We start from the raw sequence: 15,978 nt of genomic DNA on the forward strand, positions 1-15,978 counted from the left end.
TAGCTAGTGATTGTTAGCATAAACTTAATCTCCCTGCTCCTAGATATCGGCACATTTTAACCCAGGAGATTTTCTAAGAATATCAATACTCAGTGAATAGTATTTAGTGAGTAGATTGAATAATCTGTCAAATTGGATATTGTTGAACTGGTAGCTACATTGATTGGCTAGATGGGCTGTCAGTCAACCACCATTACACGCCTAGTCAGTCCTGAAGCACTCCGAGCACAGAAACATCTATAAATCAATTAAAGCTGATTTAATCAACTTTAATTTGAAAGAGAACTTCTAAAGTATTTGTAGTTATTCTTAACAAAAGCATAACAAAAATATATTTCAGTCCAACTATGCATGCTTATGTGAAATGCTCTCCTTCATTGACCTTCGGGGCCAGAATGGATAGAAGTGGACAATTCATCTTAAAAAAAAATAAAAAAAAAATAGAAACAGTGATGCAAGATGTCGGAAGCCTGTTGAATGTTGATCTGAAACAACATACAGTTTACTGTTCTAGGCTACTGTGTCAATACATGCTAACAGCACGCAATTGTTTTCTATTTGTTAATTTGCCTCTATCCTCAAGATAATTTCCCATCTTCTTATTATAAACTTGATCTCCGCCGACATTAACAAACATTTATACAAGCCTAACATACCGTGGCGATCGGTAGAGTAAGACGCAAATTAGCTTTCACAGTCTCTCTATTCACTAGTAAACTGAGAGACAAAGACTTACTTAACATGAAATTTAACACTGGGATCATCAAACCGAACAGCAATGTCACCCATGGTTTCAGTACTGTAACGACCCTCTGTAAGGCCCGTTAGCGGCTCCGCCAAGGGAGTTAACTCTCTTGGTGTAGCTAGCGTGGCCGGTTTGTAAGCGGAAGATTGTGAGTTCGATACCCGCTTCTGGGCAAAGCTGCTCTACCACCGCCGTTCGCTACAATACTTAATAACGTAACTCTCGAAGTCTGAACACAATGCTTGCTGGGAACAGGAAGGCACAATGCTAATTGTGTAGCCCCGTCGCTACAATACTGTTTGTTTCTTATCTAACTGAGCACACTTAGAGGGCTCAATTAACACCGTTTTCAGTAGATGGGAAAACTCTTGTTGTAAATATCTCAAGGATGACTGCCACATTGTGAGATTGACCAGAATTCCGGGCGAGGTCAAAACCTTATATGGGACCTCAAGTTTCAATACAGTAATGGAGATATTGTCTTAACAAAATACATACTTCTGTAAATAGCTATTAAATTAATTATACAGCTGTATAGTGCACAATAAATTATGATATTTCCAACATTGAAGCACAGACCTCTCTTGGCAATGCTGCAATCAATGGCTAATTATGTGGAAACAGTTTTACAATTGAAACAAAGGCTGGTAAACAATTCTCTGCAGCGCAGGTAAATCTCACACACAGCTGTCATCCCACGCTCCTCGCGCTGGAGAAGAATGAATAATGATAGAGAGCAACTCAAGGACGTGTACAGGGAGCTTGACCATTCAGCAGCAACTTTCTCTCAGAGTGAGTAGGAGTGTGAACACAAAAGCTCCTCTCTGCCTTTTCTCACCATTCAATCCATGCCTCTCGCTTGCCTATTCAAAAGGCCAGGGTCCTTCAAACTGCCTCCTGGGTGCTCTCTCTCTCTCTCAGTTCGGGTTACCATAGGAACCCTGTGTTCAACGCACAGGTAACGAATGTCTTTAAAAGCTAAATTACAGTTGCAAAAGCTCCACTGACTCCATATCAATACATTTGAATATTGAATTCACTAGTTGTGCCCGCCTAATTGATTTCCTGCCATGATGGTAAATGATCAATGATTTTGAATACAGGGAATACAATAGTTTTGAGAGAGAAAGTGTTGAGAAAGAAAATGTTTTAGTCTACATGGATGTACAGCAGATGTTGGACAGTTTGTAGTTAACAACAGTAGTAACACGGACAAACTGAAATTGACGAAAGTTTAAAGTCAGGAAATTCAAGAGATGTGTATAGATATTGGTTTCACCATTCAGAAATTACAACACTTTTTAGACATAGTCCCCCTGTTTCAGGCCACCACAAGTAATGGGACAGATTTATCAAATGTCCAAATGAAGCACTCATGTTTAGTATTTGGTCAACAATCCTTTGCATGCAATAACTGCCTAAAGCTTGCGGACCATTGACCCCACCTGATGCTGGGTGTCTCCTCTTCAGCAAATTAAATGCATGTTCAGTAGGATTTAAATCTGGAGATTGACTTGGCCAGTCAACAACTTTCCACTTTTTGGCCCAGAAAAACTCCCTAGTTGCTATGGCAGTATGTTTTGGGTCATTGTCCTGCTGTATCATGAAGCGACATCCAGTTTGGAGGCATTTGCTTGTACTTGAGCTGACAAGATGTTTCTGTGCACTTCAGAATTCATCCTACTGCTGGCGTCAGCAGTTATATCATCAATGAAGACAAGTGAGCCAGTTCCAGTGGAAGCCATACTGTACATGCACAAGCCATAATACCATATTTCACAGATGAATTGGCATGCTATGGATATTGGGCAGCTCCTTCTTTTCTCCACACTTTACTCTTGCCATCACTCTGGTACATGTTAATCTTTGTACCATCTGTCCACAAGACCTATTTAGAACTGCAGGCTTTTTAAGGTACATTGTTGTTGTCTCTTTGGTCCTCATGTTGACAAAAGCCAATAGCAGACTCCAAACACAACTGCTAGAATCAATAGTAGACATTGAGAGCTCTCTTATGACTGCACAAATTATGTGATGGAAACACATCTAACGAACCAGAAACACCTGTCAAGCCAATTGTTCCATCACTTTTTGGTGACCTGAAATAGGGGGACTATGCATAAAATGTGTTGCAATTGTAGAGCCAAAAGAAGAAAAAATGCTTCACTCTCCCATTACTTACGCATGGCACTGTATATGGTATGTAGATCAGTGATCAGGACACGGTCGATAAGAACTTCCATATTGCCAGGAGTAGTAATATGATCTGGGCAGCTTCATTATTATAGTCCAACATTACACCTGATTCCAATTACCAACTATGATGGAGTTTCACAAATGACCATTCTATTCTGTCAATGGTATTATTTTTATTATGGACCTCAAAAAGGCCCCTTAAATGATGAAAAAGTGTAATTACGTAATAAAGAATTAGAAAATAATGAATACATTCACAGACACAATTATGTCAGTTATACATAATGGTGATTATTTATATTAATTATGATACAATTAATGTTTGCAAATGTCATAGTATTGTGGGTATCAACATAAAGTGGTTTCTATTCTATAATCTTTCCTTAAACCATTTGATTTTATGCTGATATGCAATTTCACTGACCCCTAATGGAAAGTGATGTGACTTGCAGTGCATTGCTATTGAGATCAAGGTTAAACTTATGCATGCTCTAAACCACAGACCTGAGAACACAGCAATCACATTTTAGCAGCTGTAAGTTTATTCTGTATGCGCGTCGTCTCTGTTGGGTTTAGATGGCATGACTAGCTGTCAGAGCAAGCCTCCACAATTTTAACCGTGTCTTGAAGCTACTGTATACAGTGTTTGTTTACAATTACATTGTTTACAAAACAATGAACTAAAACAAGCCTATATGGTGGAGTAAGACAGTTGAAATAAGCTCGTGAAGAATTAAAAATGTATATTCTTCAAAAATCAATGGCTATATCATGTATCATTAATTTAAATGTCCCACTCCTATATTTTTTTTCCTATATTAACTTATAAATCATAATAATTCCTATAATAATTCATTTTAATGTCATCCCTAAAAGACCATCATTTCCAAACCCTGGATACTGCATTAATATCATGCAAATATTTCATCATGCATTGAGGCATTGAGTACATTTCTTTATGCCCTTTCTTACAGTATTCCCAAAGTGATACACTATCACATCAAATAATTAATCTTTAAATGTTGAATACCACGGTAGTAAGAAAGCCAAATGGGTACAAGTATACAACAGCCCAGAGCATTGCCCTGACCCAAACCTCTGACATTGGACCTCTCATCGCCCACTTCACCATGTTAACACCTCCCACTAGGGGAGAAACACTCAACTGTTCCTCATTACCCATCCAAGTAGCTCTGAGGCATTGCTATTGACCGTGGCTAGGATCTCAACCCTTTAATGCTCCTCTCATTCATCGCCTCTGGAATTATTAACAAGTGCATGCTATGTGACTGTGAGTGGTTCATCTCTACTGCTACAGGCTCTGACCTTGTGAGAGTAAGGTCAAGCAGGCACACACAGATGCACACACACACACACACACACATCCATCCAAATAATGCAATCACACAGAGGATTGGACGAAGAAAGATGAGACAGTTGAGATTAACAGACCCTCGTGTCCACGGTCAGGCTCTTACACACAGAATCATAAGTACATACCAGTACTAATAGAGATATTACACAAATGCCAGCCCTGGAATTATATACCTAAATTGACAAGTAACTAACTACAGTTTAGCAGGCATGGGCACAATGCAGTTCCATAGTCATTACTTATGTGTGTTTTATATCACTGTATACTACTGACTAGTACTGAGCCATGTAATGAAAGGATACTGTAGGTAGCATATAGTATAATGCAACCACTAATAAACACTGTGCTACTGCAGATTCACTTCAGCTGTGACAGCCAGCAGCTTAAAATGAGTTGAGGGTTAAAGTCTTATATGGCTATGGATGCCTCTGGTGGGGTAAAACAGTTGAAGCTCATGAGGCATTTAAAAACGATGAGTTGAAGAGTTAAATATGCCTATGGATGAAGTATTCCTAGTATTGTGTTACTGAATGTCATAAGGCCATGCAAAAAGGAACAGTCCATGACATCAGACATTAACCACTGCATCACAATGTACGAGAAGTCTCATATTAGCGACAGAGAAATGCCTGCCTGCAGCTCACCATTTACACCACTAGATAGCTCTCTTTCCTCTCAATCTGAAGTCACAGGAGGGATTGCAAACAATAAAAAGCACAGTCTACAGGCTAATTTTTTTAAAGTTAAGACCTACTGAAGTGTCTCAGACGTATCCCATTAACATGATACCATCAAACCAATGAGACACGACAACAGCAAGATCAAGACAGGTAAAATGACCAGGGAATGGAACTAATCTCTAAGAAATCTAAACTCAGATCACATGTGAGGACGCCACACTGGAGGAGCTACTTAGAAAGATGATGCCCAGTCGCTCTCCAAACAGAAACTCTGTGAAATCTTGTTTTGGATCAGCAAATGATGAGCATGTCAAGATGAGCATATCATGACGTACAGTATTTGCACAGGGAGAAAATAGAACTTTAGTTCAACTACCCATTGGACACTTCCCTCCATTGGTATTTTATAAGACACCATCTTGTTTGGTTTAGTTTAAGTTTCAACACTCAAAAACGTGCTGTATGTTACATGATCACCTCAACAGTCTTTTCAATGTACAGTATGCATTAAAATGAAGAAGGCAGATGGTCGCAAATGCCAGGCTATGCTGCAGAGTTCCTACTTGACAGTACAAAACTTTTCACTCCATTAAACACTATTAGACCAAAATTAGCATGTAAATGACTGGGTTTGTGACCATGTAATTGCACTCATCAGGCAGCTATTGGAATAATACCTGTAATCCAGCACATGGCCATTTCCTGTTTACTCTAACAGTTCCTTGGTGCTTAAACTCATGGGTAAATACCACCTAGACACAGCTGCAAAGACTGTGAGTTATATTGCATATATTCAGTTTTCTTCAACTGAATGTATAATATAAAATGTATTGGTAGAAAGGAGATAAAGATTAGAACCAATTGATTAATGGGTTATCATGATGTACAGTACTTCTGAATATTTCTGTCTGTCCTATAATCTAAAGTGAAATGGTACATCAAGTTGATTGTGAGAGGTTCTTATGGCCTGTAGATTTCCGTGTTAAATATCAACATAGAGACTAGTAACTGTACACCTGAGAGGGATACAGGAGGAGAGAACACAAGCACACAGCACCAACATGCTCCACTGAGGGTGTAAGCAGAAGCCCCTTTGTAAGCAGAAGATAGTGAGTTTGATACCCGCTTAGGGCAAGCTACTCTACCCCGCTGTTTGCTACATTGGTGTCAGGAGTGGGATGCAACTTAAGGATATTGGAGAGGCGTGTCCACGTGAGGGACTTGGTATAGTGAAGTGTGAGGCCAGGGTTAGTGTTAGACAGACTCGATTTTTGTTTTAAAAGCCTCCTCTTTCACCAATCCATTTGTAATGTGCAATTCAACGAATAAAGTTCTGCATCAGTTTTCCCCATGGATAGAGCAACTCCCCCAGGGCAAGTGTGACGCAAGCAGGCGCCTTGAAGTTCAGTTAAAAGCATTCAATTATTCAGTGTCATATTGTCTTCAACAGACATTGTTTTCATCACAAATGAAGCATTTACATACTTTGTTTAGGTAGGCCTAGGCCTAAGTATCATCAGTGATAAAATGTTATTTTACCATAGCAGCCTAATTCATAATGTGTCAATGTGTTATAGTATGCATGCATATTGATTATTGCATGTGGATTATTGCCAACAGTGTTGAACTCTGATTAATATATGTTTGATTTATTCAGCTGGTAAGTCCAAAACAATTTGGCATTTAGGGAATAAGGGTAGTAGTAGTATGAGTTTCTTGTTCATTCTCAACATGTCATGGTTCCATCTGAACACTAGATGGCGGCAGAGACCGCCCCATGGACTTATTAGCACTCAGGTGCATTCTATTATTTATCAAGGTCTCTCTATATGAGTTGTGTGTTTTCCTCTGTTCTTTTTCATAGCTTGATTCTTGCCATATACTGCAGTCTCTCGTGTGGACCTGAGTTAATGTCCTTGACTATTCTCTCACATCCAGTATTCTCGAGTTAGAGATGGCTTTTGTTATTTTTTCAAAGTCCTTGCCTGTACTATTCTGTGATAATTCCAAGTAAAGTCGCCTATTACTTTTCATCTTCATTCCCCCGTCTGGTCTCCTCTCTGCTCCTGGGTCCTACACCACACATTGTTACACAACAATAAGGCACAGCAATAGACAATAGCAAAAACCAACACTTTTGAACAAAAAGAAAAAAAAAATTCTACTGGAGAGACGAGAGTGTTGGGATTTGCAATCTAATTGTCCTGATTTTAAACCATTTAAAGAAGGCAATTGCTTGTCATAATGAAAAATAGTTACTCTACCATAACAACTGATTCTCATCAGTATGTTCCACTAGGGGGTAGTCAAATACAGGGAATACAGTTAGTCTGCTACAGTAATTATTTTGGTTAGTTTCCACCATAATGCATATTATCACAGTTATTATTAGTCATAAATGTGACTTTTAGCATGACAACAATTCTTTCATCATAAATAATGGCAATTTATGTCACATTGCCAGTCTCATCTGTTAATCATTGATGTAGTTTGATACATTGAGACACTGAAACATGGAAAGTCTGAACAACCAAAACAATATGACCCTCATTTTGAAAAGGTTTATTTGAATTAATCAATATTTTCATATATCAATATTCTCTCCCTCCTCACCACTGTCTATCACCATCTACAGTACAGTAAAATACAGTCGTTAGGCATCATCTTCATTCATTTCATTCAAAGACCATGCACTACAGATGCTCTCATTCAAGGTTCATGTCATCTGTCCCATGTACTGCACGTTGCCTGTATCACAACCTATATGGCAGGCGAAATTGAACTGTGAAAGTGTGTCTCTGTCTACGTGCTTGCATAACTGTTCACTATTTATCCACATAGGAGGAGTAGGATTTAACAGGAGGCTATGTACTGAACAATGCTCAAATTAGCCCACACAACCCTCATGCCAAGAGAGCAAGAGAAAACTGTGAGAATAGGCCAGCCTGGGAAGGGAACACGGTGACTCATCTCCGAGACCCTGAACACCCTATATCTTCAGACTTGGCAGGATGTCTCAATCCCAAAATACTCACGGGAATGCTATTCAAAAACAGGTCAGAGGGATAACAGTATCAGGGGACTGAGCTCTTGATCCAGCTTACTTCTGATTGGTGCAAAGGCACACAAGGTGAGGGTGTGAGGAAGTTCAAGTGCATTATCTACATACACTCTAAGCTTGCTGTGTATACTGTTTTACTAGTGATACAATCATTCTTTTCCAACTATGATGATTACCTTCCAAACTCAGTTATAGGGTGGATACAATGATTCAACTCTCAACCAAGCTTGGTTTCTTTCCCTTGATGCTGCCAGAGGCTGGGGCTCAGAGCGGAGTTTGGGAAGCTGTCATGGTTGTGTGAGTCAGCAGTGCCTGAGTATACTCTGTCACACAAGGCTTTAGCTCAACCAGAGTTATTTTAAACTGGAATGCAGGGTCTGGAGGCTAGTCAAAGGGACTTAATAATTTTCACACTTCACTCCATTTGGCAGATGGTATGAAAAATTGACATGCAAAATCTTGTGCTGTCTTCTCAGAGTACAAGATATGAATATGACCCAAACTCATACCCAGTAGGCCAACATACTGTACCTCAGACTGTTGCAATGGATTATGTCCCCGGACTGGTAAAAACAAAAGTAAACACCTGCAGTTTTTTTGAAAGATTTATTGACTTACAGAAGCACTGACAGTTTGGTGTTGTTGTTGTGTACATGCAACAGTGTATCAGTCTTTTTCATGATTTGGTAAATAACAATAGAAAACATAGCAGCTATTGCTCAAAGTGTTGCTGTGGTCTTACATGTTGAGTGTAAACTAGAGACTGTAGTAAACAGAAACATTCAGTAAAGCAGTTTTCTCTCTCCTCTAAACAGTGTCTATTCTACGGTACTCAGCACAACCCTAGCGTGTCAAAAAGGCACTTTTAAAGCTGTTTTTGTTTGTTTGTCTGTTTTTTGTTTAGTTTACCCTCACAGAAAGAAGACAAGGAATATCCCAATTTCTTCCCCTTATCCCTCAACAATGAAATGTTATTACATTAACCCCCCTTCTTTCCTCCATCTTGTAATGCTGGAAGTTCACTCCAGGTCGTCATGGTTCTGGGTCGACTCATTGATCACCTGTGTGTGTGTGTGTGTGTGTGTGTGTGTGTGTGTGTGTGTGTGTGTGTGTGTGTGTGTGTGTGTGTGTGTGTGGGGGGGGGGGTAATAGTTAGTGTATTTAGAGGACATTAAAGTCTTTCTATATCAAAGCAAAAGGTGGAATGGATAGACCATGCAAACCTCAGCCTTTCGAGTGCCTTACATCTTGTCCGTGTGTGCTTCATCCTATAGGCTTATAATGGTTATACTGTACTTACATGGCCATCTCTGGTCTCAATGGTCTTGATCACAACCTTCTTCGACAAGCTGTCAATCATTGGTCTAGTCTCCATCATGGTTTCTATAGTAGAGGAAGACGTTGATAAAGTGCATTACAAACAACAAGCTATATTCATGATCAATATACATAATAAACTGAATTATGTTATACAGGACCTTTATATTGCCATAAATGTTAAGCTGGAACTGTTTGACATTCCATTACATACTTTCTCCTTGACAGGCACCTTCAGAGTCTCATCTATAATTAATTTGTTATCAAGGGCTCAGCTGTTTAAGGTTGTATGAGGGTAGCGTTTGTTCACTGGTTTTGCTGGCATTCACATCCTCAAGACTTTGCTTTGCTTTTCCACACCTAGAAGTGTTCTATCGCCTTTTCAATAGAGATGGAGAGTGAAAACTTACCCCTCAGGTTGAATGATGCAAAGTTGGGCATTGGAGTGGTAATTCTGGGAGAAAGATAAAGAGGAGGGAGGGATGGAGGGATGAAGAAGAGGAAAAGCCTATTAGAGGACTGAGGTTTTCAGAAAGTGGCATGCCAACCACAGGCCCATTAATCTACTTAGAAGGCTCTATTACTATGCTTAGCTACAGTCCAGAGGAGAACATAAAGATACAACCATTTGTTTAAGCATTATTCTTCTGTCTCTTTGATTAATAAACCACATACAGACACTTAAGAACTTTAAGATCACTATAAACACTGGCTGGCAAAACACTTGTACACACACTCACACATCATCAACATTCATTCACATAAATAATCTCTTGCTCTCTCTCTCTCTTTCTCTCTCTCTCTCTCTCTCTCACTCTCTCACACACACACACACATACATACATACATATGTATTTGCACTCTACTTCCTCCTCTCCATTTCCACTCTGTTACCTGCTCTCCTCTCCCTCCAGCAGTTTCCTGTAGGTGGCGATCTCTATGTCAAGGGCCATCTTGACATTGAGCAGGTCCTGGTACTCTCTCAGGTGGCGGGCCATCTCATCCTTCATGTTGTGGATGTCGTCCTCCATACGGGCGATGGTGTCCTGATAGTTTGCAGCCTCCATGCCATAGCCCTCCTCCAGCTCCCTCATCTGACGCTCCATGGACTCATTCTACAGGACACCAGTTGGCATGAGCATTAGGATAAGCAATATAGTCATTGTATTGACACAATCTAACACTGCTGATGTTGTGATAATGTACTGTATACTCTATGATACTCTCTTTTTGCTATGGCTTGAAACATTTAGGTTGCTGCTGAATTTTTGGGAGTCTCATTAAAGTTTTATTTCGTCTGACTCAGCACAGGAGATTCTCTGCCAGATATTCTACTGTGATATTCTCTGAATGAGAGCAAGTGATAATGGTCAGGAACAGGAAATGCTTACGCTTCCTTTGAGAGCATCCACTTCACAGGTCAGGCCCTGCACCTGACGCCGGTACTCGTTGGCCTCCTGCTTGGCCAGACGGATGGAGTCGTTGTTACGGACCGCAGCATCTGACAGGTCATTAAACTGAGAGAGGGGAAGGGGAGAGAGAATTTTGAGTTATTTAGAGTCTTTTTAGTTACCATTCTTCTAATTCCATAATTACCTGTGACTGATGTGTGAGGGGATAGACAGAGGGTGAGAGTGAGCAAGACAGAGACTTGCGTGAGAAAACATTCTCCTGAACCCTAAGATTAAAAGCTGAGCGCTCAGCCTTCTTTTCTCACGCTGGCTTTGAGCCAGGCTGTTTAACTGTTTAACGCAACACACATAATTTGTGTCTCCTTCAAACGCAATCTTAGAACATCAATGAATCTGCCCTTTTCTTTTTTTTTTTTTTTTTTTTTTACTATAACCCACAAATGTCTCTCTATTCAAAAGATCAATATGCTTTTAAGTGAGTCACTCTGTGCAAACAAGTTATTGTCTTCTACTGTACATTCAGTGTGTGGACAGCTGTCCACTTTCCAATGTGCCCTCCAGCACCATCTGGCCTGATAGGAGAGGCTAATCCTGCAGGATAGAACACTTACTCTGTCATCCCTAGTGAGCGATCACTGCTACAACTGCACAGTATAATGCTAATATACCAAAATGTACTACTAATACTGTAAGTTTTTTTTTAAAACAGCACAGCTTATCAGTAGACAATAGCAATCAAGCAAATTACAAATGATTCAAATCATTGCGAAACCATCCATGTAATGTAAGTATTGTCACAAAATTCTAATGTTTATTTTACTTTACCAAGTACAGTCCCTGCTGACTGCCTGACTTAAAAAGCCAGGTATATTCTTTTTACTATGACTTTCAATTATGTTGCTATCTGTTTAGACTGATTGACATACAGACGGACAGATATGTGGACAGACAGAGACGGACAGACAATGTGAGGTCCTGACCTTGGACTTGTACCAGTCCTCAGACTCCTGCATATTCCTGCTGGCCAGGGTCTCGTACTGAAGACGGACATCACGCAGGGCAGCGGTCAGGTCAGGCTTGGCCACATCCATATCAATCTGGATATGCTGGTCCTGTATCTGGCACTGCAGGTCAGCAACCTCCTGCAGAGGAGACAGACGAGAGAGGGAGGGCAATGAAGGTTAGTTTACTGGCTAACATCCCAGCTAATATACAACAGTCACAAAAAGTGTGCCTATTACAATACAATACACAGTACATTAATTGAGTTGTGTAACTTGAGATCTGGTGATTGATAATGTATATTTTCATACAATATGATCTATTTCTAAATGGGACAATTCTCTCTTTCAGTGGTTTGGAAATGCCAGCCATAGCTTTGATTGGTTTGCTGTTGAACGTTCTGCGTTGTGTCTTCCTCTTCCACCATAATTCCCCTGCTTCTTCTGAGCGCGTGGAATCACCTTGACGATGACCCTAGCAGCCTAGCCAATCAGGGTGATCCTCTCAGAGCTTGGTGACGGTGACATTCTGAGGGCTTTATTGGTGGTTTGGCAGGATAGACAGATGTTAGGTGAGAAGAACACTGTGTCACTGACTCACCTCATCATGTAGCTTCCTGAGGAAGATGATCTCCTCCTGCAAAGATTCCACCTTCCTCTCCAGGTCCAGACGGGCTAGGGAGGCATTGTCTACGTCCTACATCACAAAAACCAATGGTAGAGCACTTGAGTATAGGCTATTGTCCATAATAGCATCTCACAAAACATGAAACAGTGGTAGGTGTTTCAATAATAGAGAGAATTGTTGTCCATGTCCGAGATACAAAACAATGATGGACATACTGTAGCCATTGAAGTCCTATACCAGAACACATAAGTCTTTGGTATGTATATTCAGAGGACCTGCTGTATCAATGCAGTTCATCTTTTAGGGTGATTCAAACCACCAGCTTCCTGCTTTGTCTCTAGCAACACCAGCAACAGGAAGAAAGGTAATGAGATTAAATCAAGCAGAGATGCAGGGACTTCCTGGATCTAAAAGCCCTTGTGAATAGTACAGAAAAATGTCATGATACAGGAGGTATTCAAAACGTTCCAAATATGGTGGGTCTATGTTATTCTATAAGTTGATGGGGGGGGAAATTTGATACATTTGCTTTGTATGTTTCCACAAACGACAGCTTTGTATTTGCTTTGGATTAATTATAATTCCTCATCCTCATCCTTCCCAGCATAGGTTTCTTGCTTACACACAGAGCTAACCAGATTGCTGACCTCCAGTCTGGGCTCTGTCTTCCTATGGATAGCCAAATGTGCCAGAAGCAGATGTACTTGAACAAACACTCTCCTCATTTGTCTGCTGCCAACCAGGGGCCTGAAGTCAGTGCTCGCCGCTCAACACCCCCTCCACTGGTCCTGCCTACTCAGACAACAGCTTGCTTTGTCATTTACCCACAATCCCAATGTCCTCATCAGCGGAGAAACAATGGCCTTGGAGAATCAGCTTTCCTGCCATAATTAGGGTGAACAAAGCCGTCCACTGAGCAGTACCCTGACTGACACTGGCACAGTGACCAACCAGACCGGTCTGTATGGAGAGCTACTGTGCACCTCCCTCTTTTCTCAAAGTCTCCACAGCTGGGCTCTTGTCTCCTATCCTCACATCATATTCTGGGTTTTGGCAACCCAGACCCACTAAGAACCGCACTGGCAATAGCACAGAGGGGGAAAGTACAGTCGCAGCGAAAACTAAATGCAATGTAGGCTATTGTTGCATCCCAATACAGAGTATCCCCCCCCCTTTACAAAACTATTGGAGTATGTTGTGCATACAATATGAGGGAGCTTGACTGGGTGTCCTGTGATGGGAATATAGAACTGAACTGCTAGATACACTGTGGAATATACAGCTTTAGTGCCGTACTCCTAAAGTTCATTTCATCATTCAGTGAACACCAGAATACAGTGCATAGCTTTCTCTCTGAAAAGACAAGGTTCTGTTCTATTTTGGGCAAAGTGGTGACTGTAAAGCTGCTCCCCCTGTAGACCTCCCAGCATTTGAGCTCTAGCCGCACCCACTCATGACAAGCCTCTTCCATAGACAATTGGTGCACATACTCACTAAAACATAGATTGTATTGTATTTACTGAATGCATTTCTTGATCTTTAGGGACATTAACTATGTACATCTTGATCTTTCAATAAATACAGGACACTCCTAATGAGGTGGTAGAGTAAATCAATGGATCACATTAATCACAGAGGTCCTCAGTAACAAAGCCCTCTGAACAGTTCCTCAATGCAATGCAACTTCAGGAACAAAACTGCACAACATAACACATTTTAAGGCTTTGACCTACAGTATGGCTCTGCAACATGCCCAACATGGCTGTCATTTGACTAAAGCTGTTGAATGAAACATTTCTACATGAACCTTGAATCTCTATCTTGGCTAGAATGCAAAGCTATCTACATGAGGCATGAAGTTGATCTAAAGTATGTAAGGTATTCAGTGGGGCCTATGCTATTCTATTGTTGAGTACAATGTCTACAAAAATGTGCAAGATTGAATGAATATTGTGTCTTTTTCAGAATACTTATGAAGGAGGATAAATAAAGGAAGGATAATTAAAGGTAACCATACCTGTCTGAAGCTCTGTAGGTTGTGTTCTGCCTCCTCTTTTTGCAGTATCTCATCCTGAAATCTAAAAATGTTATTGGAGAGTATTACATAATGCATTTCAAGTGCCACACCCATTTAGTGAGAAAGTCATAAGCAGCCTTCACCCCACGAACAATACTATAATGTATACACACAATATTGAACCTATTTTGTTTTATATATATATATATATATATATATTTGTAAAATCTTTGCAAGCTGAGTAAAAGTAAAGATTATTATTTATTTATTTCTGAACAAAAAGGAAAATTTAGTCAAATTCAGGAAGCGTACAACATTCCAATGGAAAGTTGCCATGAGAATGAGCTCATTTTCAGATACTTCGGGATTACGTAATATGTTCAGAGCAAAACATGTAGACAACTTGCTCCTATGTGCTTTGAACAATACACTACATCTACACGTCGGGGAAAGCGCATTTAATTGCCTTTAATCTGGATTTGTTGAATGAATGAATGAATGAATGAATGAATGAATGAATGAATGAATGAATGAATGAATGAATGAATGAGGGAAAAAAAGTGTATGTAGTTGCTTTGTATTTTTACGCATTGATTAGTTTACCAACTACTAATATTGTTTTCCGCAGATTTTATTGTGGAGAGAAAGTTCATGCGTAGCCTACTTCTCTCTGAGCCGTTCGATGTCATCTCCCATGTTGTCCCGGTCCACTTCTACCCGGGCTTTCTCATTGGTGAGCTGGTCCACCTGTCGCCGTAGTTCCCTCATCTCATCCTGGTAGAGATCCCCGATACGGGACGTGCCTTTGCCCTTCAGCTGTTCCAGCTCTGCTATCAGAATCTTATTCTGCTGCTCAAGAAAGCGCACCTTATCGATGTAGCTGGCGAACCTGTCGTTGAGATGTTGCATCTGCGCCTTCTCGTTGGTCCGGTTGGTCTTGAACTCTGTGTTGATGGCATCCGAAAGGGCAAAGTCCACGGTATCGGACGAAAGTCGAGGCATCGGGGCACTGCTACGGAGTCTGGTGGTCTTGGATGCGAAGATGGTCGGTGGTGCGGAGGATACGCTGTAGGACATCCGAGCGGAGCGCACCGGGCTCGAGTACTGGCGGCTTGAGTAGGTAGACCGAGCCATCGCGGGACGCTCTCCTCCAAACATCCTCTTGTAAGAGGACGGTTGCCTGGTGGTTGTCCGGCTGTTCATCATATTGTAATCCTTTGGTCCCTGTTTTACAGCTCTCTTCAAAGGGTTCAGAGGGTGTTTTCCTCAGACTGGACTTCCACTTGTGCGTGATGAGTACCCTGAACAAAGCACACCACTGCCCCAGCGAGAACTCCGCAGTGGACCAAAGTCGGTTTTATAGTCCACTCCCTATGCTAATGACATAACGGTGCACGAAGCTTGAGTGACGCAGCTGGGAACCTGTGAATAGCGGTATGTCAAGACCCGCATTGTGCCTCACCCCCATTGTTCTTTCATGAGGTTGTTTTCCCACCAGACCAAACATCAAACATTCTGTTTGCGCTGATGTGAATTTAAAGCGAAC

General features: G+C 40.9%; 1 protein-coding gene across 1 annotated transcript; it reads right to left on the minus strand.

The window, feature by feature from the left end:
* Positions 1-8,649: 8,649 nt before the first annotated feature.
* On the minus strand, positions 8,650-15,736 carry vim (vimentin). Its single transcript, XM_083673730.1, has 9 exons — positions 15,097-15,736; positions 14,433-14,493; positions 12,389-12,484; positions 11,767-11,928; positions 10,766-10,891; positions 10,269-10,489; positions 9,785-9,828; positions 9,358-9,440; positions 8,650-9,118 (listed from the first exon to the last, which is right to left on the minus strand). Exons 1-9 carry the CDS (start codon positions 15,636-15,638, stop codon positions 9,077-9,079), a joined length of 1,377 nt encoding a protein of 458 aa, XP_083529856.1. The 5' UTR covers positions 15,639-15,736; the 3' UTR covers positions 8,650-9,076.
* Positions 15,737-15,978: the final 242 nt, after the last annotated feature.

The sequence above is a fragment of the Argentina silus genome, assembly GCF_951799395.1.
Source record: "Argentina silus genome assembly, chromosome: 1".
Lineage (NCBI taxonomy): Eukaryota > Metazoa > Chordata > Actinopteri > Argentiniformes > Argentinidae > Argentina > Argentina silus.